The 26,169-nt window shown below is 33.4% G+C and overlaps 1 protein-coding gene and 1 pseudogene across 4 annotated transcripts in view; one reads left to right on the plus strand and one right to left on the minus strand.

Moving 5' to 3' along the window:
- TTC17 (tetratricopeptide repeat domain 17) overlaps positions 1 to 26,169 on the plus strand; it is a 95,909-nt gene that overhangs the window by 27,859 nt on the left and 41,881 nt on the right. For 3 of the 4 annotated variants that reach the window (XM_011356844.2, XM_011356845.2, XM_023528692.1), the window contains exons 3-16: positions 2,962 to 3,131; positions 3,777 to 3,888; positions 4,120 to 4,251; positions 7,283 to 7,392; positions 7,955 to 8,099; positions 8,520 to 8,659; positions 10,056 to 10,216; positions 11,651 to 11,763; positions 12,590 to 12,736; positions 14,083 to 14,198; positions 14,355 to 14,520; positions 15,728 to 15,805; positions 15,940 to 16,164; positions 22,233 to 22,419. In XM_011356844.2, coding sequence (XP_011355146.1) covers positions 2,962 to 3,131; positions 3,777 to 3,888; positions 4,120 to 4,251; positions 7,283 to 7,392; positions 7,955 to 8,099; positions 8,520 to 8,659; positions 10,056 to 10,216; positions 11,651 to 11,763; positions 12,590 to 12,736; positions 14,083 to 14,198; positions 14,355 to 14,520; positions 15,728 to 15,805; positions 15,940 to 16,164; positions 22,233 to 22,419 — 2,002 coding nt within the window. Of the gene's footprint in view, positions 1 to 2,961; positions 3,132 to 3,776; positions 3,889 to 4,119; positions 4,252 to 4,956; positions 5,073 to 7,282; positions 7,393 to 7,954; positions 8,100 to 8,519; positions 8,660 to 10,055; positions 10,217 to 11,650; positions 11,764 to 12,589; positions 12,737 to 14,082; positions 14,199 to 14,354; positions 14,521 to 15,727; positions 15,806 to 15,939; positions 16,165 to 22,232; positions 22,420 to 26,169 lie in introns of those variants that run through there. The other variant, XM_023528691.1, reaches the window with a different exon arrangement.
- Positions 16,452 to 16,570, minus strand: LOC111737854 (annotated as a pseudogene).

A 26,169-nucleotide genomic window follows, 5' to 3' on the forward strand; every position in this document is an offset into this window, starting at 1 on the left:
TGATTGACATGCAAAGCATTTGCACCTTGAAAATTTGAAATTTATTAGTGCTAATAAAATCTGACCTTTTGTTTTTATCATTGATTTTCATAAACTTATTTTGCTTATTAATAGCAAGCAATATTAGTTATTCAAAAAACTAGGTTTTTTAATCATAAAATCTCTGCTTAAAAGTTATACAGTGTAAAAGGACTGTAAAAAAATCTCATTAATGATTTTTATATTGATATGTTAAAGTGATAATACTTTGAATATATTGGCTTAACTAAAATATAACATTAAAATTTTAAAAGTTACAGTATAAATTGAATCCAAGCTTCGAGGAAACTTATAAGTTGTAGAAAAAGTAAACCAGTTTACAAAATGAGATTTAGAAAATTATTAAGAATAATAAGGGTAATAAGAGTTACATCAGTCTAGATGGAATCCTGAGGATCATCCTCATTTTAGAGGCAAGGAAGCAGACCCAAAGACAGTAAATTGCCTGATTTCGCATAGGAAGTTATGGCAGAACCAGAGGCAAACACCATATCTCTTGGCTTAAAAGCTGACATACCTGTTAAACCAGGTAGCTATTTATTTTCTAGTTATGTGAAAATTCTGAAATTTACTTATAAAAATTCAAACTAGTACATGTATCAACAGAAATAGTTATATATATATTTTTAATTTCTGTGGATTAAGGAAGAGCTTTTAGCACATATTAACCAGCTCTGCATAGATAGCAGTACTTTTACATTATTTATAAATCTAGAACAACTTATCTTTTTTTAATAGTCTCTCACCTTGTTCCTACCAGTTTTATCTACATTAAATTTGGAAATGTTGATTTTTATGATACCAGGAATAAGATAATAGGTATATTCTTGGAAGCTTGATCTGTTTTTATTTAAGCACAGTGTACAAAAGATGCAGTGGTGCAGAAAATACTTTTTATTCTCACAGGCATAGGCACATTGTTTATATTTAATGCTATCCTTTCTTTCAGGGGTCAGTATTATATAAAGAGAAGGAAACTTAAATTAGAGTATATATGCAAGGGGAGGGAAACCATGTACCAAGTCAGCGAAAATCCAAATGGAAAGTGTTGACTCCATCTATTTTTGGTGAAGGTAGTGTAATGAGTTTATACTTAGTACACTGTATCTCTTCTGCTTCATATACACAGTAATGATAGATAACATACAAACTCAAAGTCAAATGTAGCCAGGCCTAAAACCAACATATTCATCTCCACGGACCAGAAATGGAACAGAAACACTAAGTTGAGAAAGTCCCTAAATCTACAAACCTGCTGGTCTCCAAACCTGCTGTCTGGTAGTTCAGCTCTGTAGAGTGAAGGGAGCTGATAAATATTCCATACAAGATAAAGGAAGAGAACTTACTTACTGCTCGAAGACTGGGATGGAGCCATTCTGTTCATGAAAAGAGTCTGGGGGCAGGAAAAAACCAAGAAGACAAAACAAAATCTGATGACCAAAAAATGAACTGAACCACCCAGTGGTTCAATAATTACACCTTCAATTTCCTGAATACCAATTCAGGGCAAAATATTACTTCAAAATTTTAAGATCTGTTTCTGGACTTGGGAACAGAGTAGAACCTGGAAGCAACCACAGAACTGCTAGACACAGGTGATGGTCATGGAGTGGTTGGGAAGAGAGAGACAGACAAAGATGGAGAGGGGCGAAGGGTAACTCTAGGATTTTTGATCCAAGAGACTGAAAGGATAGAGTTGAGATTAACAAGTACAGAAGACTAAAGGATGTGTAGGATTGGGGAGTTTGTGAAAATCAATGATAGTTTGACTTTGGTATGTTAAGTTTGAGGTATCTATTAGACATCTAAGTGAAGACGTCAAGTAGGGAGTTGGTTCTTCAAGTGTGGACTCTGGGGTAAAGGTCTAGCTGGAGATATAAATTTGTTAATCATTGACAATATAGACTTTAAGCCATGAGACTAATACAATTTATATTCAAAGTAATGACAACTAGGTAGACTTCTTAGATATCAAAGACAATGGAAGAATAACCTCAAAGTGCTAAGGGAAAATCAATCAAACTAATCAAACATTTTATATTTTTTAAAACCATCAATCAGTAGTGAGGGTAAAGCAGTTTTCTGACATACAATAACAGTTAACCAGCTACAGACTCTCACTTAAAAAAAAAACGAAAGGTGTACTTTTACAAGAAGAAAAGTAGACCCGATGAAAGCTACATAGAATGTATAAAATGACTTAAAAGCACTGATGAAAAAGTTATTACATTTATTTGTTTGTTTTTGTTTTTGTTTTAAAAGATAAAACTACATAAAATTAGCAATATGTGGTTGGTTTGGGACATGATCAGTGATTAGTTAAAGCACGTTAGACTCTTGTCATGTTCAGAAGAAGGTAAAAGTAACTGAATAAATTAAAATCCAGTTGGAATATTTATGGGTGAACATATTAAAAATTTAAGAATAGTGCCACATTTCAATATACAGATGATTTATTATAGAATTGTATGCTTGTAACCTATACAATTTTATTAACCAATGTCACCCCAATAAATTTAATTTTTAAAAAATGGTATATGATAGATATAGGTGGTGGAAACATAGATGTTTATGTAATTCTTCTGTATGATTGAAAAAAAAAAAATTAGAGTGGTAGTTCACCTGGAACACAGGACATTAGGGGAAGTTATTCCAGGTAGCAGTATCAATAAGTTGGATGTTTTGAAGGACTGACATAAGACATGTTTACACAATTTAAGTAGTTATTTTCCGTATATGGACACCCATTTAGAGAAGCTTATTTATGTCGATGAAGTTAACTGAGAGCGTATTCAGAATCCTTGTCTTCCTTTATAGAAAATTCTCTTCTTCAACACATTAAATTCTCTTTTACATTAAATTCTCTTTTTCTAGACTGAAATACTATAAAAATCCATCGTGTTTTTATTTTCTTCTCAACAGAAGCAATTAGTTGCTCAAAAAATTCACATAGAAGAGAACGAGGACAGAGATACAGGACTGGAACAAAGACATAATAAAGAGGATCCAGACTGCATCAAAGCCAAGGTGCCTTTAGGGGACTTGGATCTATATGATGGCACATACATAACTTTGGAGAGCAAAGACATCAGGTAAAGAGATTCTCTTTTCCCTCAAAAAAATTACATTTTTCTCAACAGACCTTTTTCATATTATTTCTCTGAGAATAAGCTTCAGTCACAGATGAGCTTATTGAAATTTTAAGGTTCAGAGTACATCCTATGTGTAGAATTCTTACAAATCAACAAAAATTATTTAATACAGTAGAAAATTGAACAATTTATAGTAAAAGAAATACAAATGGCTAATAAACGTGGAAAACATTTCTCAGTAATGATCAAGTAAGTACAAGTTAAAACATTTAGATAGTTTACGTCTATCAAATTGAAAAAAATATTTAAAAATCAGTAACTGGTAGAAATGTGGAGAGGCTGTTAACAGAAGCATAAATTAGTTTACCATTTCTAGAAAGAATTCAGCAGTGTTATATTAGCTTTTTTAAAAGTCTGATCTTAACATTGTTTGACTAACCTATTTTCTCTCTTACTCTTGATTTATCTCCTTTAAGTTGAACTCCCAAAATATTTGGCTCTAACAATAGCTATGTGAAAAAGGTTTGAATGCTGACTAATCTTGGTTTTAAAGTCGAGATGTTTTGAGAATATGGTTCAATTAGAGAAAACTTAGATATTTTTTCACTTTTCATTCATTCATTGCTTCTTGCTTCTTGATTTTAGCCCTGAAGATTATATAGACACAGAATCTCCTGTCCCTCCAGACCCTGAGCAACCTGATTGCACTAAAATTCTAGAACTTCCATATAGTATACATGCTTTTCAGCACTTGAGAGTAAGTAGAGAGATTTGGAATTTTTCTCTTTTTTGCATTTTTTAAAAATTTAGCCTTGTGCTTATAAATACTCTTTTTCTTTCTTCTTTCCTTCCAAACAGCTTAATAATTTTATAAACATCTTGTATTTCTTAAAATTCCTTGAAAATAAATGCTATAAGATACCAAATAACTTGTGATCTTTTATAATCTCCTTTTCTAATCTTTTTTTCTATTTTTTTTCTTCTTCAGGGTGTACAAGAGAGAGTTAATCTTTCTGCACCTCTACTACCTAAAGAAGACCCAGTCTTCACATATTTATCTAAACGATTAGGAAGGAATATAGATGACATAGGCCACCTCATTCACGAAGGCCTACAGAAGGTAAGGTATCACTGACTTGAAGAGCCAGGAGACTCTATGTGAACAGAAGATATTTTTCTCTCAGAGAATACCTGCCTAGCTTGTTCTTGTCTAGAGAGTGATTTTAACTTATGATTACATTAATATAAACTGTGTAATTCAAAGCTAGGGAGAAACATTGATAGTCCAGTCCCCTTAACCAGGAAGAGATGCCAAAAAGTTTTATTTAAACTAATTCATGAAAAAAACAAATTATAAACTAATATAAGCAACAGAGATTATAGGCTAAATTATACATTTTGAGTGTGAAAGAAAATTTAATGTTCGTGCGTTTGCCATATCTATACACAGTACATAGATGAACACTATTCTCTAAACAAGAAAAAGAATCACCACCAACAATAAAATCTTCTCGTAATTTTTTTAAAGGAACATCTCCTTTAAGAAAATGAAATAGAGAGTTATGCAACAGGACCCAGAAATTTAAATGTATTATTCAAGATACATATGGGAATTAGAAAATGGCATTTGCTCTTCTCTATGCCTAAGGAATATCATACCATATAGGCTAATTTCTAAGCAGTATTACTAATTTCTAAGCAGTGGTATTAAGTAAAATGTATAATTGCAACATTAATATACATACAGTTTATTCGAGTACATTATACATTATATATATGATTATTTTTGTAGCTAAGTTACCATCTTCATCTTGTTTTTCTGAAGGTAATGTAAAACATTGCATCCCCAGAAGTTGATGAGTAATAAGGGGAAACTGGCCTAGGATTTAAAATATCCTTCAGTAGTTCAAGAGAGCGATGAAGATGGTTTGGACTAGAATGGTTAGTATTGGAAATGGAGAGACTTCAACTATTTCAGGAAATGTTTAGAAGTTTAGAAGCTGATGATGAATTAGATGTGGGAAATGAGAGTGAAAGAGGAATGAAGGATAATTCCTCAGTTTTTGGCTTGAGCAACTTGAAGGAGGAGTGGGATTGGGTGGGAAAAGAAAAGATGGAGTTCTGTTTTGGCCATGTTAAATTCGAAATATCTATATGAATCTAGAATTCCAGGAAAGGCGATAGCTGGGTGTGTAGATAGAGAATAATTGTTAAATAGGGAGTATTTATTAGCCAAGGGACTCGACAAGGTCACCTGGAGAACAGTGAAGTTTGAGAAGAGGCCACTCTCAGTCCTGGGTCCTCCCATGTTTAGCTATCACATAGAGGGGAAGGAGCCAGCAAAAGAGACCAAAAAGGTGTCCAGAAGAACATGGTGTCCTGAGAGCCAAGGGAAAAATGTGCTCCAAAGAAGCGGGGAGGAATTAACAGTGACATTCAAACATTAATAGTATTAGGGGGTAATTTTATGAGAAATGTTATAGAAAGATATTTCTTTCAAGATTTATTTTTTTCTTCTAACGTAGTATGATGTTAGTGTTCTGCTTATCCTGATGTTTTCAATAGTTTATGTAGAATTTTTAATTTATCTTTTTGTTCCAATTCACAGTACGAAGTCTGAAAATAAGAGATAAAAATCAAAGCATTTGTTGATTTGAAGGAAAACTTTCTCAAAAGGCTATCAAAAAGGAGACTGAATCCCAAGTCATAAGTCAGTTGTGAAAGAACATAATGCATCACTCAGAAATCATACACTTTTCCTTGAAGATAGAATATATAAGGCTGATTAATACAGCATTATACTTAGTTTTAACCTTACAAATAACTATTTCGAAAATAATTGGTCCTTGTAAAAAATTTGGATTATATTTTAATAATCAATAAAGGGAAAAGTAAAAATTATAGTTTAAAAATTCAGGGTAATTACTGTTTTATTATAAATTCTTTTGGATTGTTATTTTTATACATCTTTATAGTTAAAACTTAATTATTCTCAAAGGATAAATTTTTAATAGTGGAATTGTGGGGGTTGAAGGGTAATCATATTTTTAAAGCCTTTAACATACATGTCAAATTGTCCCCCAGAAATGCTATACTGTACTAACCTAACATTTCTACATTTAATATCTGAAGATACAGTGTAGGCAGTATTGGCATTCTTTTTAATTTTTGCCAATTTATAAAAGGAAACTTGTATCTTTTTATTTCCATTTCTTTGTTAAGTTTTATATCATTTCACCTAGCCATTGTTCATATTTTTGAATTGTCTGCATTTTTGGCCCATGTTCTCTTGGTTTTTTTGTTTGTTTAGATTTTTTATGAGCTCCTTATATAATAAAGATACTAATGTTGGCTGTCGTATGTTTTTCCCAGTTTATCTTAAACTTTATGACTTTTCCATGTTGAATTTGAGAGTTCTCTTTTCGATTTTAAACTTATTTATATTGAGTTTTAGACATGGTCCAGTTTAGTATTTTGACCTCTATGTGGTCGAAATTTAGTATATGTTAAGGGACAGAAACATCCAAGCCACAAAAAGAGCTAAGTTTATGAATTTCTGTTTAACTTAACTAAATAATACACTTATTCCTATATACTAAGACTCAAGTTTTTAACAGTGTGAAGGTTCGAATTAGATTATGAACACACATGAGAAAATGACAAAAATTCATCTCTTTTACAAGAGCACAAGGCTGTCATTTCCTTTTGTATATATCTTCATTCAGATGTTAAATACATAGGAAACTTTGCAATACATTCGTTTCAGGAATTTCATGTAAGAGCAACTGGCATTTCTAAGTAAGTTAGGTCCTAACTTGTAAAGTCCTAGAATAAGGCCCAACAGGTTGTGGCCACTCGCTGGGCTTTTTCAGCTTTGTTTCCCCTTTGGAGTGATAGCCTGCAATTGTGTAAGGTCTCTCTGTGGAGAGTACACCTTAATACACCTGCTCAACTGATGATCAGGAGGCTCTTTTGAAAGATATAGTTTATTTGTACTTTGTCCTCTGGTTTATTGCTACTATAAATCTTGCTCTTTTTCATCTTAAACTTCAAACGAGACAGAATAGTAAAGATGTTCATTTTGAATATTCTAAGTTGAAGAAACTGTCTTGAGGAGTCATTGATTGTTGTTTTATTTGTTTAATCTCTAGAACTCTTCTTCATGGGTACTGTATAACATGGCTTCATTTTACTGGAGAATAAAGAATGAGCCATATCAGGTAGTGGAATGTGCCATGCGAGCACTTCATTTCTCTTCCAGGTAAGTTTCCTCCGCTTCTGGACCTTCTGATTTTCCACATAACTTGGGACTGTTAAAGAAACAATACATAAGAAAACAAGAAGCAGCATCATGTTGTACTTACACTCTCTTCCATTCCTGTTCAAAGAAATTAGTCTCGTCACAGAAAAATGACAGATGTCAAAGACTTCAAAGTGATAATAGCATAACATACTTCTCATTTTCATTAGGGAGAAAATATATAATATAGATGCCCTGTGATTTACCTGAGGCTTGAATACAGGGACCTCGACTGGAGAAATTATCATAAATTCAACTTTTCTCAAAGCAAATATAAGCCCTTGATATATTTTTAAATTATAAGATGTCTGCCAGACCTTGTTTTTGTGGTAAAATTTGTAGCTATTAGAAAAATTAAGTACCATCAATTGTGTAAAAATGAAACATGATTTTCTTAAATTATTTTCTCCATCTATAAGTATACTCCTATAAGTTATTTTCCTAAGTTCAATAACTTTGAGTAATTTTCTTGTCAGGGAGTTGTACATGCTTTCTTCCTGACGTGCGTGCTCTCCTCTTTCAGGCACAATAAAGACATTGCCCTGGTCAACTTGGCAAATGTTCTGCACAGAGCACACTTCTCTGCTGATGCTGCTGTCGTGGTCCACGCAGCTCTGGATGACAGTGACTTCTTCACCAGCTATTACACTTTGGGAAATATATATGCAGTAAATACAACTTTTTATTTTCATGAGCCAAATCAGTTGCTGTTTTCTTTTTTAATAAAAAATAACCCCTTTTCCTTCCTGTTTTGGTCCAACAAGGGAGTGGGGATGGAAATGAATTGGGGGAGGGGAAGTCAACACAATAATGTGTCATAATTGTCCCAGCCTCTTGACAAAAAAGAAAAATAATTATGTTGCTAGGAATACTAAGTTTCTCCAGAGAATACTCTTAAGATAGCAATACCTTCCAATTAAGCCATCCTACATAGCATGTTTTCATGTTGTGGAGATTTGGTCACTGATTAAAATAACATTCACTATACAGTGAGATATAGGTATAGTCTCATAAATCATTAGGGGGTTTGGACACATGCAAATGGGCTGTGGCTAATGTTTTTCCCGTTTGTGCTTTTGTCTTTTCAGATGCTTGGGGAGTATAACCACTCAGTGCTCTGTTATGACCATGCTTTGCAGGCTAAACCTGGGTTTGAGCAAGCTATAAAGAGGAAGCATGCTGTCCTATGTCAACAAAAACTTGAGCAGAAATTGGAGGCTCAACATAGGTAACTGGAAGAAAAAATTTCAGTGAAGTGCTAGCACCATAGAACCTTAGATGAGACCTGTTTAGGGTGACATTAGTGTTAATTTGTTCATTACAATTAAGAAAAACACCTCTTTGCTACTGCTAGTCCTATCCTTTTTCTCCAAATCCAGGATATTTAGCACAATTCAGTGGTAGTGTAGAGGAATCTTTTTAATAGCATGGATTCCAGGAACTAGAGAATGTTTGCAGTAAATGCTGTCATTTAGAGCTTTACAAGCTGACAATCAATTACTTTTATGAAGTCAGATGGAGGGGATGATACTGCTGGATACTCAGTAATTCTGTTGATTATGTTTACTTGCACATTGCTATATTTGATCTTTCCCCCCTTTGGCTTCTAGTGTTGGGCTATTATATTAAGTGAGGTTGAGAGACGTTATTTGGCCCACATTTTAATCAGATTTGTGTAAGTTGTACAGTGATGGAATTCTCTTGTACTTGGTCCTTGTAGGATACTTAATAAAAAAAAATTGATCCTATAAATAATAGGGTCACTTAAGAAATGTCACATAACTCAAAAGGGTATGGTTCATCTCATAGAATTAGCCTTAATGTTTTGAGTCTACTTTGATTGTTAGAGAATTAAATGGTGATTTGGAACTCATTATATTTTTGTATTTGCTTATTTTCCAATATGTTTAAAGCATAATATAGCTTGCTTGTTACACCTGGCTTCTGTTATACCTGATTAGAACTTTTTCTGACTAAGCTTTCCAATATTATGCTCTTAAGAATTGAATTCCTTCTCTCTTATACAGTCTATACGGCTCCTAAATCTCCATATGTTACAGTATAATAGGTAATAAGATTTTGTTATTAAATATAATCAGGCAGATGAGTTGATCCTAGGTGTTAGAAAATATTCTTTTCTAAAGCAAAGTTTTTGTGGTTTTCTCCAAAATTGATAAACCAAGAAGCTAGAGTATAAGAACAAGGTACTGTGGCCCTCTTAAAAGCAGACTCACAGGAAAAGATGAAAAGAAGGGTTCTAGAAAGGCTTTGACTGTCAGTGGAACTAACACAAACTTTGTGAAGGGAAATAGTTAAATATGTAAAGATTTATAGTATATTGTTCTGTATCTTTTTTGGCACCTGAAAAATTTAGCATACTAATGTCACGATAGTTGTATTTAAGGGAAGAATTTTACATCCATCTTTTTGCCCCTAAGTTTTAATAAAGCAATAGCATTTATCTACCATCATTATTCTTGAACTTGTGGTGCAGTGGTTGTATGTTAAAAGGAAAAAACCCTAGCAGTTATTACTGAGAATCAGAAAATCTATGCATGTACGTGGGTTTAAAATTCACAGTTTTAAACTTCAATAACTTTTTCCTGATATCAAAAAATGTTAAGATCCCTCCAGCGAACACTAAATGAGTTGAAAGAATATCAAAAGCAGCATGACCACTACCTGAGACAGCAGGAGATCCTAGAAAAACATAAGCTGATTCAGGAGGAGCAAATCTTAAGAAATATCATCCATGAGACACAGATGGCAAAAGAGGCACAATTAGGTAAGTATTGATTCCAAAAAACCGAAGACAGGTTAAGAAATACAATTCTGGTGTGCTTTACTTTCATAACTTTCATGTGGCCATAAAACAGGATAAAGTTGTGCTTATGACTTTCTTCCAATCTTAAAATTAAGAGTCATCACAGCAGGTATACCAGCAGGCCTGGGGATCTAGTTTGGTCCCTGTAGCTTTCTTTAAATTCATATTTTAAAGTAAAAGCCAAACCTTTCAGATCTTCATCTTAACGATGGTTGTTTGCCCTCTGTGGCCTACATTGGTGCTTCTTTAACTTTAACATGCATATCAGTCTCCTGGGGATCTTGTTAAAATGCAGGCTCTGATTTAGTAGGTCTGAGGTAGGTGCTTGAGATTCTGTATTTCTAACAAGCTCCCATTTGATGCCTGTTGCTACTGGTCTGAAAACGCACTGTGAGTAACTCGACCCTACACCAAGTAAAACAAGCCAGACACACCCTAGAAACAAAGCGTCCACACTCTTCAGTCAGCACTAGCAATAGGCTAAATACCTTTTTTTCTTGCTCTTTTAAAAACAAATGCTTTATGTTAGAAGTAAGAGTTTAGATAAGAATTTCTCTGAAGCAAGAATTCCATAACTTGATCCAATGGATTAGTTTCAAGGAATTCTGAAATCCTCCCCAAAGTTACATGCAAAATTCTGTATGTGAACAATTTTTTTTCTGGAAAGAGGGTATGTAGATCTTACTAAAATCTCTTAGAGTCTGTGATACAAACATAGAACCTGTAGTTTAAAGGAACTTGGGTTGACAGGAGATGAATGATTTCTTATATCCATAATGTTCTGTTTCTGATTAAATGAAGGGAGCAGATCTCACAGCTTGATATCAAAGAATAAATTAATAGAATCCTTGATATTATACCCTCTTCCTTGATGCATATATTGTTCTGAAAAGCCTCTTAACCTTGAACCCTTAGCTGTGACCATTTACAATTTATTTTACAATCCACCTAACAAGTTTTCTTTGCTATTTTGAGTGTAAAGAGTATATTCAGTCATTGGGATTATTTACTCCTCACTCTGTACCAGAATGTGGCCAGAGCTCGTATATTATAAATTTGAAGCAAGATTATGAGGTATGTAAAGCAAATTCTCTCCAGAGAGATGGCTGAAGTTTTTTAAAACAATGTAATCAATAGATTTACGACCATACAATGTAATTGCCAGAAGATACCTTAGTGATTATCTGGTGGAGCCCTTTGTATTGTAGGTAGAGAAACAGGCTTTTTTAGAATAAATTAACCACTAACAAGTGTTCTCTTGTATAAGTGCCCCCTGTGTAAGTACCCTGCCAGGCTCTGAAGAATACAAGGTTGAAACTAAATAACTTAAACTAAGAAAATCACATTGGCATTGCCAATCTTTCTTATCAGTTGTAATTTCCTTTCTTATTCCAGGAAATCATCAGATATGCCGTCTGGTCAACCAGCAGCATAGTTTACATTGCCAGTGGGACCAACCTGTGCGCTACCATCGTGGAGATATCTTTGAAAATGTGGACTATGTTCAGGTCTTTTTCTTGGTCTCTAGATCTTATAAATTTCTGCATATCTAAGAGTAATATCACATTTTTCTGTTCCTTGTATATTTGATCTCTAAAATTTGTGACGGTCATGTAAGATTTTGAGTATCGGTTATAGTTAAGAAGTCATTTTTTATTGGAAGTATTCTGCTCTTCCATGAATGACATATCTATTTCCCAAAGAATATTAATCATATTCATTCTTTTTTCTCCTGTCCTTCCTGCCATATCTCATTCTGGTCTCATTCTGGTCTCATTCTCTTACCTAACAAGATTTCAGAAATAAGAGCTATTGTATCTTGTAAGAATATCAAACACTGTTTTACCTTGGTTTGGACGAAGGCTATATATATTTTCAATTGATTGTACAGTAGTCTATAATGCCTAAATGATAACTATATTAAACTCTTAAGAACCCTTAAGTTCCTTTGCTTCTACCCACAACACACTAATTTTATATTGTAGTGATCATTTTAGTTTATGTAAGGGAGTGAAATAATGCACAAAACCTCTAAATCAACTAATTATTAAACCTAAAAGAGACTAAATCATACAAAAGAAGTAAAGGGACAGGAAAACAATCCAGTGGCATAATTTCTTGAAAGTTGCTAATAATAATACATTATCTGTGAGAGAATACTGCTGGGGCATAGTTCTGAGAATTAATAGATCTGATCGCTTTGTTACTGACCTACCTTCTGATTTCCTGCTAAGTTTGAGTTTTCACTAGTGTTTTGGGGTTGAGTTAATTCTTAGTCACAGCTCCTTCCTTTTCCATGGCCAGTTTGGTTGAACTTTTCTTTTCATTTTCTAGTTTGGTGAGGATTCATCAACCTCCAATATGATGTCTGTGAACTTTGATGTTCCGACAAATCAAAGTGATGTCAGTGATTTGGTCAAGTCTTCTCCTGTAGCACATTCTATTCTCTGGATCTGGGGCAGGGACTCTGATGCATATAGGGTAAGTTAATAGAAGGAATTTCCTCAGACAAGCTCTTTTAAAGCAGCGGCTCTCAATCTCACTGATTAATGTGGCCCCTATCAGCATTCAGCATAGTTTAGCAAGCAGTTATTAAACTTCTGTTAAAAGGAAGGCATTCTGCCAGGTAGTACCTAAGTAAGACACAGAGTCTGCCTTGAGTTCTTCCCAATCAGATGGAGCAGATAGACTCTCTGATTTCAGTTCAAGCTTTGCTCTCTGAGTATAATTACCAACCCTAACAAGTTTCTAAGCTTGCCCTAAGTATATGCTTGTATATACTTTTATTTAATCAGCATTCTTTTATTGAGCTCCCAAATGTGTGCCAGTCTGGTACTGTGAATACACTATACAGATTCCTTCTCTGCTGGAACTTACATTCTAGCGGAAGATACAGATAATAAACAAGTTAATAAAGATGTATTTCTAAGCTAGCTAAGAAATAATTATACGTTAGCCAATGGAAATTCCAAGGTATGAGGACAGAGACAGTATATTTTTTATTCACTGTTAAATTTTCGGAATTTATTCTAACAGAATGAATAAAGCCACTTAGGTTTAGTTATAGGTAATATAAATTCCCCAAAGTTGATAGTTTCAGGATATCAGTTTACTAAGCCTCTGGTACATGTTATTTAATTTAGAAAAATGAAGATTTTACAAATCAAAAAACAATTGTTAAACTTTAGCATTGACGAAGAAAAGGCCTTAGTTCAGGGAGAAATAGTTTTCTGTACCAGTTTTGTGAGCTTATGTATGCTTTCAGATACAAATCAAAAACTTCACCTCAAATTGGCTTACACAAAAGAAAATTTGCCTCATATTACAGGAAGTTCAAAGTTGGGGCATACTTTGGGTTTGGTTGATTCAGTGGCCCAGTGATGTCATTAATGACCCATTTCTTTCTTTTTCATAAATTTGCTGTCACAGTACTGGTTTCATCTTAAAGCTTGTCTTCTTAATGATTTTGACGTGACAGCCAGCAGCAACTAGAGCAATATGTTTTTTGTTCCTGTGTGGCAGGAGAAACTAAGTCTAGTTTTTCTTTCCCAGAAGCCACACTCAAGCCCTTCTTGTGTCTCATTTGCTCAGCTGTCTTAGGCCTGCCCAGCCCTGAAACAGTCTATGCTAAAACAGGTAGAATTACCGACTTAGTCTAATAATCTGCAGTAGAAGGAATAATATGGAATCAACCGCAGTACCTACATTTGTCTTAAAATACCAAATTATTGTTTAATTATCCGAGTATATTTATGTTCTCTTAAAAGTTCATTTAGCATGTTGAAATGTTGAAGCCAAAGAGATTTATAAGAAACTTTCTTTATTAGGACAAACAGAACATTCTGTGGCCTAAAAGAGCAGACTGTGCAGAAAGCTATCCTAGAGTCCCTGTTGGTGGAGAATTGCCAACATATTTCCTGCCTCCGGAAAACAAAGGACTCAGGCAAGTGCTGATGGATTTGGCAAAGCACTTGATTCTGCATGATTGTCATCTGGCGGTTCTTTGAGAGCACCAGCCTTGGACTTGAAAGGTTAAGTCTTTATCTTGATATCACTCAAACTTTGAAAATATGAATCTTGTTCCTTTTTCTTGTGCCAGGATCCACGAACTCAACAGTGATGATTATTCTTCAGAAGAAGAGGCCCAAACCCCTGACTGTTCCATAACTGACTTCAGAAAAAGCCAGACTCTGTCCTACTTAGTCAAAGAATTAGAGGTCCGCATGGATCTGAAAGCCAAAATGCCAGATGACCATGCACGAAAAGTAAGACTCACTTAGGCTGGTGTTTATTGCCGTCCATTCTGGGTGACTTCACAAGCCACTTAGGTGGAACAAAAATTTGATAGAAAGCAGTTGTTATGCTTTAACTTATAAAACTGAAGGATAAAGGTAAAGAATTGGTGAAATCCTTAAATCTATCATGCTTTTGATAAGAGTGCCAAGAAAATGTTCCTCAGGGCTGCTGTTTGCATAGCCCACCTCTCACTAGAAAGGCTACAAAGATGAGTGTCACAGAGCTCTCCAGTTACCTAACAGAGGTCATTCTGACCTGCGTTAGCTTTGCGTCCTCCAAGCCTCCTGAAGTTTGTATAAATTGAAAGCTTGAAGATTCTCTTTCCCTAGCCTGTATCAACCCTGCTTTGGGCTTATATAAGGTCTTTAGGAATTTGTATAAATTTGATAACCATTTTGCAAACATAAATAAGTTCTGTTACATTGTCTTTAATTCCAATTAGTATACCTGGGAATGTTATTAAGAATAACTTCTATATTACGTACCATTCCATAGATACAAATGAAAAAAATTACCTTTTTATGGAGACCATCACAAAACCTTTTTTTTTTTTAATTTAATTTTAAAACTGTAAACAGTTAAAGCTTACATTCAGCATTTACTGAGGCAAAAAAAAAAGAAAAAAAACACATGTGTCTAGCACTGTATGGTGTGTTGGGAATACAAAAACAATAGACCACAATCCCTACCTTAGAGTTGCTCACAATTATGCTGCAAGAACATAAAGTAGCTTAATTGAGGGTATGGTGCTTTCGCAGCTAGAAAAAGATAGCAGATTTTTATTCCATCAAATATTGCATATTATTGTCTTCTGAACAATTTCTCATTTGGTTCTGGACACTTAGGTTGACTTTATGGTAGATCACCTCAATATGTGTATGGGTTAATGTCTTTTAATTTTTTTTTAGTTATAAGAGAGTAGGGCATACATGTGAGCAGGTTAACACCTGTTGGTATGTTGATGGCCTCATGTTATATGATTATAAATACCTATTCAAATTAAAAATATCTATTCAACTGTCTATTCAGATTATAAATATCTATTCATATGTGATTAAAAATATCTATTCAAATTATAAATATCTACTTAAATAGAGACTGCTAGCTATGGAAATTCTTTTCAAATGTCTTCCCTGAGATTTTCAATTGAGTCCATCTTTCTTTTGATGTTTTCAGATTTTGCTTTCCCGTATTAATAACTATACTATCCCAGAAGAAGAAATTGGGTCTTTCTTATTTCACGCTATTAATAAGGTGAGTCACTTACTTCGACATCTGAAATTTAAATGCTTAGTAATTGTAATTAAAAATTAAAATACGTGTTTTAGAAATCCTTTTTAGAACAAGTGCTATATTTTGTTTAACTGAAGTATTTTGGGGTTTTTCAGCCAAATGCTCCTATCTGGCTGATACTCAATGAAGCAGGACTCTACTGGAGAGCAGTAGGAAATAGCACTTTTGCTATTGCTTGTCTTCAGAGGGCTTTGAATTTGGCTCCACTTCAATACCAGGACATTCCTCTTGTGAACCTGGCCAACCTTTTGATTCACTATGGCCTTCATCTTGATGCCACTAAGCTGCTACTTCAAGCATTGGCTATCAATAGCTCTGAGGTGAGGTTTTATGTTTCTTTGTAGCTACATATACTATATAGGGGTAACTCAGATTCAGAGTAGAATTTCTATGTTTCAAGAGGGTATAAAACAGATTTTGTTTCATTTTCAATGTGTTCATTTCTTTATTTTAAATGAGTGTAATTTATAGAGTTAATTTTTTAAGAAAATTAGATTAAAATAAGAATTACAAAGCTGCTAACATATACTGCCACTTTTTTTTTTTAGGCGAGGCAACCTTTGGTTGACCTTTTCAGCTTACAATCCCTTATTTTTTTTATTTTTTACGCCTACAGCACATGTTCTTCCTAGGTGGTCTCCCATCCAAGTACTAACCAGGCCTGACCCTGCTTAGCTTCCGAGATCAGACAGGATCGGGCTTGTTTAGGGTAGCATGGCCGAAGACATACTGCCACTTTTTTATGTCAGTCTGAAACATCTGGTTTTTACTTCATTCTACGCATCACAGCATGCACGCTGCTTAATTTTATACTGTTTTACAACTTTAATTTGTAGATGTCTTTATACTAACCAGACCAGATCACAGTGTAAAGGTTGTTTTGATAAGAATGGAAAGGTAGATTGATATGGAGTTACATCACTGTTTTGCAGTTAATTACTCATAGTTTCTAAGATACCACTTTTCTTTTTTAACATCTCATAAGGATGCATGTTACAATCAATAACAGATGAAATATAGTTATAAAACTATACAATTAAATTGCTTTTATACCTAGTGTCTAAATGTTTGTAAGTTTTATATCCAAAGAAACTTAGAAAAAATGTGCATGGGTGGCTTAGGTTTATTTGAGGTATCCAAGTATGCAAAGAAAATATTGCCTGTTAAGAGTGTCCTTTAAAATACACAAATTCACAGCTAGATTTTAAGCAAAAGATATATTATACAACAGGTCAAATTGCCAAACAAGAACATCAGATATCTATTGAATGTTTACTGTGTGCCAGGTGCGGGTACAGTGGGAACAGATGTTATATATGAGATATGATAAAGTGGGCACCCAGATGGAAGGCTCAGTACAACTGTATTGTCCTTGATACTTTTCACTTTCTATCACCACAGCCAAGGCAATTAGGCAGTATTCTTCTAAAGGAAATAAAGCTCTTTTAAAGATTGATTGCCTTTCTATATTTGAATATTATACTAAAACTTCAGTTGTTAAAAACTGTAGTACTGCAACAAGAATAAAAAAATAGATCAATGAATCAGGGTAGCTACCCCCAAAATAAACCTTAATCAGCACCCCACCCCTAACTGTCAACATTTGGAAATATTTCCTCATAAGCTTTTCTTCTGTGAAATATTTAATAGTGTTGCAACTCTCCTGTACTGATGATCTTTAAAACTTATTTTATAAAAATAATTTATTACTACATAGTTTTTGTAGTCATCAGTTGAAATGGTTGTATAAAGGTTCGATGAATTGGTATGTCACAGTTTACTCCTCTGTCATTGGTTGTTTAGGTTACTGACAATGCTTAGCTGTTATCAATATGGTTTCCTGCATAAGGCCTTTTCTGTATTCAAGATAATTTTCTTAGTAAAGATTGCTAGTACTGTAATTACTAAATCAATAAGGGAATGAATATTTTGATGGCCGTGATACAAAATGCCAGACAATCCACTGAGAGATTTGGGCCAATATATATTGTCATAATCAAAGTCTAAAAATATTCATTTCACCTGTATCTTCACCAGAATTGGGCAATTAAAATAACTGCTAACTTTTATTGTTTGCTAGAGCCAGGTACCCTACTGAGCACTTTAAATGTAATAACACATTTGATCCTCAAAACAACACTATGAGATAGGATTTACTCATTTGATAGATAAACTCAAAGGGATTTACCAGAAGTCAGAGCTTGGATATGAACTCAGGGATATAGGTCATAGAGCTCACACTTTTAGCCGTGTTGCAATGCCTCTGAGTTTAAATTTATAAAACAAGTTTACTTTAAAAAATTTTACTTCTCTGTTGTAACATAAATTTCTTTATTTTTTTATTATATTTTTGAAGTAAAAGTTCACGTATGCATTTTGCTCATTTTGTTCAAATTTAGTTTTTTTTTATTTTATATGAACTCTTTATATAATACCCTGATCCATTGATTTATCTCTTTATTCTTGTCGCAGTACTATAGTTTTTAACAACTAAAATTTTAGCATAATATTTAAATATAGAAAGGCAACCAATCTTTAAAGGAGCTTTTTTTCCTTTAGAAGAATGCTGCCTAATTGCCTTGGCTGGTAGTGGTAGGAAGTGAAAAGTATCAAGGAGAATACAGCTGTCTTTACATCTGTCATATGTTAAAAATATTTTCTTTTTGCCTTTTTATCTCAGCTTTTTAAATTACCCTCAAATTTGTCCATGTTTTCTCTTTTGATTTCCATTGTTAGACCTTCATAAAAAGTTTCAGAAAAAAGTTCTATTTTGTTTTTGTTTTCTGTGACTTTTCCTTAAATAGTTAACTCTTAAATATACAAAGATCTTTTTCTCTGTTTTCTTCTAGATGTTTTATAGTTTTAGGTTTTACATGTAGGTTTATGATCCATTTCAAGTTCAGTTTTCTTTACGCTGTGAGGTAAGGATCAGAGTTCACATCTACATAGATATCCAGTTATTCTAGCACCATATCTTGAGAACGCTGTCCTTTCCCTATTGAATCACCTATCACCTTTGTTCTGAATTTTACCCAGCAGTTTACTTGATATCTCTGGTTGGATGTCTAAAACGCACTGTAAAACCAAAGGTCAAAACGAAGTCCTTTAACATGTTCTAATTTGTTCTTCTCTGTCTTCCCCATTTGAGGAAGCATTAAAGCCAGTGGCTCAGGACAAAGACTTGGAGCCACCCTTTATACCTCTCTCCTTCTCACAGGGCAAATTCAAGCTATTAGGTAACCTTGCTGATTCTGTTTTCAGAATATACTTAGAATTTCACTATCATCATCTCCACTGCTTTCTTACACAAACCACCATCATTTTTTATCTGGGTTATTTAAAGTAGCCTCCTAACTAACTTCTCTGTTTTTGGTCTTTGTTCCCCTACAGTCTACTCACAATATAGCAACCAGTGAGATCCTTATAAAAAATCAGATATCACTTCTCTATTCAAATCTCTGCAGTGGTTCTCCATGTAACTCACAGTAAATGGTGTAGAAGGTTCTACATCACCTTGTTTCTTTTTGACCTCATCTCCATGAGATCACTCTTATGCTTATTTTAGTCTAGCCTCACTTGCCTCCTTGCAGTTCCTTGAACATGCTAGGCCCCCACTCAAGGCCTTTGCACTTCCTATTCTCTCTGTTTGGAATATTTCGTCCCACCAAGATTCTTCATAGCTTGCCTCTTCATCTCCTTAAAATCTTTTATGAACACTAACTTCTCAGTTAGTCTTTACCTTACTACTCTATTTAAAATGGCACTCCCTTCCCTTCCCTGCTATACCTTTCTCCATCACAGTTTCTTCACAGTTGTGTGACACGAGACTAAGGTCCACAAAGACAGAGATTTATCTTTCTTATTTTCTGCTGTATCCTCAGTATCTAAAACAGTGTCTGATACATTAGTAAATATTCAGTAATTATTTTCTGGATGGATTGATGAAAAAAAATTGTTTTTTTTCCAAAATGCTTACAAGTCTATTTCAATACATGATATTTGCACCACCATCATTCTGGTCATAGGGATAATTACAACACTTTGTTTCCTTACGCAAAATATAAAGACATTTTTTAAATCATAGTATGGGATTTAATTTTGTATCTGTGAACCACTAAATAATACTTTAAATGTAATGAGAGCTACTTGGATTAGGCCTTTTTAATCTGGAATATTTTGTATACATTGCCTTGGTTATAGTGAGACATTTTGGATGACCTAATAGCCTGAATCAAAAGCAAGTAGTTGGATAAATCATAGGTGTTGTTTTTCATAGTGTTATATTGTGCAATTTGAGAATAAAACATTCTTTAGATCTTTTAAAATATTTTTAATGATAAAATCAGTGTAGAATAAATGGTTTGTATACAAGCAAATACAAAAATACTATGCACAGGTGTATTTCAGCTAAAACAACCTAAACCGAATACTTTGGGCTCCTTATATAAAACCAGTCTCAACAAACAATTGGAAAATAGAATACACAAACTATTTATAATAGCATCCAAAAAATCTGGTATCTAGAAATAAATCTGAAGGAAGATATACAAGATTTCTATACTGATTACAAAACATTGCTAAGAGAAGACCTAAATAAGTGTACATATACATCATGTTCATAGATTGGAAGATTCCATATTAAGATGTAAGTTCTTCCCAAATTGATTTATAGGTTCAATTCAATCCCTGACTCCCAGCAATTGCACATCTGTGTGTCTATAAATCGATAAGTCGATTGCAAAATCGACATAGAAGCTCATCTAGAATAGCCAAAAAAGAAATAGGGGTGAGGAGGAAGAAAAAAAAAAGAATTAGAAGTCTTATATTACTAGATTTCAGGAATTGGTATAATTAAGTCAGTGTGATATTTGCACAGGGATATTCAAATATATCAATGGAACAACAACAAAGAAATTAGAAATAGGTCCCCACGTATACGGTCACCTGATTTATGACAAAAGCACACTCATAGTTCACTTGGTGGTAGGGGGACCTTTTAGTTTTTCAAAAGTAGTGCTCGTGTGCTTTGATATCCCCTATGAAAAAAGAAATGAACCTTGACTCCTACCTCATGTCATACACAAAATTAATTTGAGATGGATCACATACCAAAATGTGAAAGAAAACAATAAAGCTTCTTGAAAACATAGGAGAAAGTCTTAGTGACCTTATAGGAGGCAAAAATTTTAAAAAGGACTAACTATAATTAAAGAAAAAATATATAAACTGAACTTCATTAAAATTAAGAATTTCTGTTTATTGAAAGATACCGTTAAGAGAGTAAAACGGCAAGCCACAGACTAGGAGAAGATACTTGTGATAAATATTTCCAACAAAGATCTCATATCTTGTATATATATAAAGAACTTCTTCAAATCAATATGTAAAAGACAACTCAATTTTTGTTAAATGGGGTAACCAACAGGCACTTCAGCAATGAGGATATCTGAATGGCCAGTAATCACATGAAAAAATATTCAACATCATTAGTAATTAAGGAATTGCAAATTAAAACCACACTAAGATTCCACTTCGCATCTTACTAAAACAGCTAAATTTAAAAAGACTGACAATTCACCAAGTCAGTGAATTCTCATACTTGCTGGTAGGAGTGAATCCCTACATCCACTTTAAAAAACTGTTTGGCTATATCTCCTAAAACTAAATATATGCCCACCTTAAGACCCTCTGCTAAGTATTAACCCAAGGAAAGTGAGTACATATGCCTATCAAAAGGTATAACCAAAACCTGGGGACAGTACAGATGCCTATCAGTAGGAGAATGGATGACCAAACTAATATATTCACATAATGAAACATTACACATCAATTTTTAAAAAAGAATGAACTATTAATATACAAAAAATATTCAGTTTCTTGAATCTTAGTTATGGTGTTGAGTGAAAGAAGCTACAAAAGGGTACATATTGTATATACTCATAAGAGAACATACTGTTTGATTCCATTTATATGAAATTCATGGACAGGCAAAGTTAAGCTATGGTGATGGAAGTCACAGCATCACAACAGTGGTTACCTCAGATTGGGGTGAATTGCCCAAGGGAACCTCTTGGGGTACTAGAAACCTTCTAAATGTTTTATGTCTTGAGATGAGTGGTGGTTACAGGGATATATACGTATATAAAAATTCATCGATCTGTATACTTAAAACTAGTGTACATTACACACTTTTATTTTAGTAAAAAGGTAAAAGATAAATTTATATTTGTGTTATACAGTTTAGAATTGCCCAATGTAAATGAAATAGACAGTTAGCCATTAACTTTTATGGGGTAACCTTAAAAAAAAAAAAAAGACCTATACTGTAAAGGTTTTGTAACCGTCAGAAAATATTAATTCATTAACATTCTGCTGATTTTTTTTCCAGCCCCTGACCTTTTTGAGCCTGGGAAATGCTTACCTTGCTCTGAAGAATATCAGTGGGGCACTTGAGGCCTTTAGACAGGCTTTGAAATTAACTACCAAATGCCCAGAGTGTGAAAGCAACCTGAAGTTGATTCGCTGTATGCAGTTTTATCCTTTTCTGTACAACATCACCTCTTCTGTTTGCAGTGGTAAGCAGCTGTTAAGTGCTGGCAAAATGATGAGTTCAACCAAAATTCTGTTCTGATCAACAGAACTAGGAAAACGATTTTCTCAATTTTTCCCAAGGGTTATTCGTAACTAGTATAATTCCAGACACATTGGAAGGAAGTTACTCGTCAGTTACTATATAGATGCCTCAGGATGTGAGGCTTAATTCTTCCCCAGAACCCTTGTTGAGAAAGGCTGACTAAAGTGTATTCAATGGGGATTGGTAGGCTGTGAGACTTTTTTTTCTCTCCTCCAAATCTCTGCTGTTTTATAACAACCAATATTTACAGTAGAGGATATTTTTCTGTCCGTGAATTCAAACTGTGTAATGAGATTTGTAGCAGTTTCTCCATCTTCATTCATGATATACAGCCCCTTACCTTTGAGTGAAGATGATCCAAACCTTTATTGCATCCTTAAAATAGACACCTGACATTAAATGGTATCTCTGCATTCGTCCACTTTCTCCCATATATACATATGCATGTGCATAAATGTATCCACCTGGTTCAAAAACATTTGGGTTAATTCTAAACTATTATAAATTCATCAATTAGAACTCTAAGAGTTTTATGGTGTTTGGTTATTTACTTACTTAACCTTCACTACAGAAAAAAAAAATGAGTTTGACTTGAATTATGAGAGGTATGGTTTACATAGGTGTGGTTCCTCAGTACCTCACCATCACATAGCGCACAGCGGGTACTCCATTAATGTTCAGATTTGATTGTAGTATTCAAGCAGCGGGCAGGCCATTCAGCTTCTTCACTTAAGATATTTTTTTAAAAATGCCCACTTGGTTAAGTGACTTGTCTAAAAGATATCAATAATTATGAGTAGATTTGGTACCCAAAACTGATTTTCCTGATTCTCTACTAGACTACGTTAGGATTTCAATGCAGTAATAGGCAGTGAATAGTATGTACATTTTTTAAAATATTAGAGCCCAGTTTTTTAGTGAAGAAACCAAAAATTTCTCTGGAACATAACTCCACAGATCTGTTGTGGATCAGTGTTGAGCACAGTATAAACTAGAGTTCTTGCATGAATGCCAAAGGCCAAAGATAGTGTTTTAGCAGGGCAGTATAGTGGAATGGCTAGTGCTGGGGTCACAGATTCATGTTTGAGCTCTAGCTCTGCCCTTTCTCTTTCTGATCCCAGTAAAATAACTTGTGTCCTCATCTATAAGATGAAAGACAATAAAATATATCTCATATACTTCTTGAGAGGATTAAATGAGATCCTTATAACACTAGAAATTAATAATGTATACATACTATTCAGAACTTTAACAGTACAAGTTATGGACCTTTATCCTCTTTCTTAATCCTAGAAAATATATTGTGGTCTTTTAAATTTTGTAGGCCACCTGAAGACAGCCTCGTAAACAGGATTTGACTTTTTTCAATGAGCTGTTTACATATTAATAGAATCTCTTATCTTCTTTACCTGTGTCATCTCCCTCCTCTCTTGATTTCTTTCTGTAGTTAGGAAGATTTTGTAGGTATATAGTGACCCTTTTCTAAAAAGCCGTTTCCTTTGCATTAGTTTCATAAGCTTTTGCTTGATGTTTCAGTTTCTTGAAATTTTATGTTATTCATGTCTAGAGAGGAAATTCAGTTATCTTAAACTTTTTTTCCCAGTACATAACTTCAGCTCTCCTAGGAAACTAATAACTTCAAACAGACCTTTCTTATATAGTATCTGATAGTACACATTATCCCAAGAATATTATTGGATCCAGTACAATAACATTAAAAGAAATTAATTTGACTTTTTTAATTCTTTCAGAGAGAGCTCATTAATAAAAAAAATAATTTTAAAAATGTAACCCATTTTACATTGTAACTAACTAATTTAGAAAAGAATATAACATCTGCCAGCCCCTAAATAAATACGGGTACCACCTAATGGAAACGTATACTATAGCATTTTCTAGATTTAAAAACTCATTGATTGTGCTGAATTAATTTCAGTATTGAATTTTTCTTTGACAGTGATTTTTGTATTATTTGTTTCCATAGCAATCCTGTTCATTCTTTGCTTTGCTGAGTTCCAGCTTTGAAAAGCTGAAATTTGAAGGAAACAAACACATCCATAAAAACAATGAACTTAGAGTATTTAAAAAACTAAACAGTTGTGTCTGCTCCAGTTATCCCTGAGCTATACTAAATGGTTGATCAAAAAAAAGACAAAAACCTCTGAATAATGATTAACATTTCTGTACCTTCAGATGATTCTACTTTTGCTTTTTTATTTTTGCAATATTGAAATCAGCTTCATAACTTAATCTACTTATCTGACATATTACCTTTCTGAAGTTTTTATTACAACAGTACAGAAGTTTCAAGAAATCGACAAGGCTTATGATTCTTTTTCATATAATAATCAAGGAATTCATATTGGTTTTTATTAGACAAGAATTTAAGCTGCCCTTATCTACCCTCTTCCCAACCCAAATAATTCTCATATGAAAGTCTATTTGAAAAGCTTCTAATTTAAAAAGCTTTTCAGATAAGCTTTTCAAGATCAAAAATACTTAAGCACTCTTGGAAAACCCTTTTTAAAATAATTTTTCTGTCCACTTTTGTTAATCTTCCACAAATAATTTTCTTTAAAGATTGATATAAGTAACTATTTTTTTTTATAGCAACTATAACATAATGTCTTGGGTAGCATGAATTTAACTGTAGTCAGTATTTTAACATCAGCAAGTACTTTATTGCTGTTCATATATAATCATGGAATTTTTCACACAGATTTTTAGTTTATGTTTCTTGGAATATCTGCACGGGTAATGTATTCTGTTACCTTTGAATACTGATTCATTCAACTTAAAAATAATCACTACACAAAATTTTTGTACTTATAAAGACTTTATAGCTAAAAATGTGTCAATTATTGCAGAGTTGTTTACAGTTTTTCCACACTTTTATTAATGTAGAAATCATCTTTTAACAGACATTTGTTAGGTGCATATGTTCTTATCGCAGCTGCTTTTCATCATCATCTTCTCTCTCCTTCGAATAACATTTAATAAAGCCTTCTCTTTTATAGGTAGTTTTATATTGCCAATACAATTTCAAGGATGCTGGGAAAGAAAACTTAATAGATTGGATTTTTTAATTGCCTACTCGCAAGTTGACTGCAAAAGAGAAGCTAGTGCTTCTAGTTTTGATTAAATATTTTTTTGGCAGTTTTGAAATATAGACTGTTTTTCCACATTTATTGGCTTGTTATTTACAACTTGATTTAATCTAAATAGAACCGAATGGGTCACTTTAACAAACTCATTCTTCAGTAACAATGTATGTGGCCCTTTTTAAAGTAAAATGGCATCTGTTAAATAAACTATGCTTTTAAATCTAAGTGAAATCGCTGAAGTGCCCAACATTAAAAAGGGGTTTTTTTAATTAGAAAAAATAAAGGTCGGAGAATGAAGCTTCATGAAGCAGTATCTTCTCTAATGATCAAAAATGGAAAATAATTTTTAATAACAATATAAGCAAAATGTGGATATTAAATCTAATACTTCATGATAGTGGATTTTACAAGTATTTATTACTCTAAAATATTTTTGTCCTTCAGCTGCACTAATTTGCAAAATAAAAGATTACATTTAGCAAGAATGTTTTCTACTACTTAAGCAATCTATTACTGCTTATATAATTCTATAATAACTGTACTATAGTAATTATAATATAATTCTGTTATTATTAATACTAATTCTA

This window comes from Pteropus vampyrus, unplaced genomic scaffold, assembly GCF_000151845.1.
Source record: "Pteropus vampyrus isolate Shadow unplaced genomic scaffold, Pvam_2.0 Scaffold31, whole genome shotgun sequence".
NCBI lineage: Eukaryota > Metazoa > Chordata > Mammalia > Chiroptera > Pteropodidae > Pteropus > Pteropus vampyrus.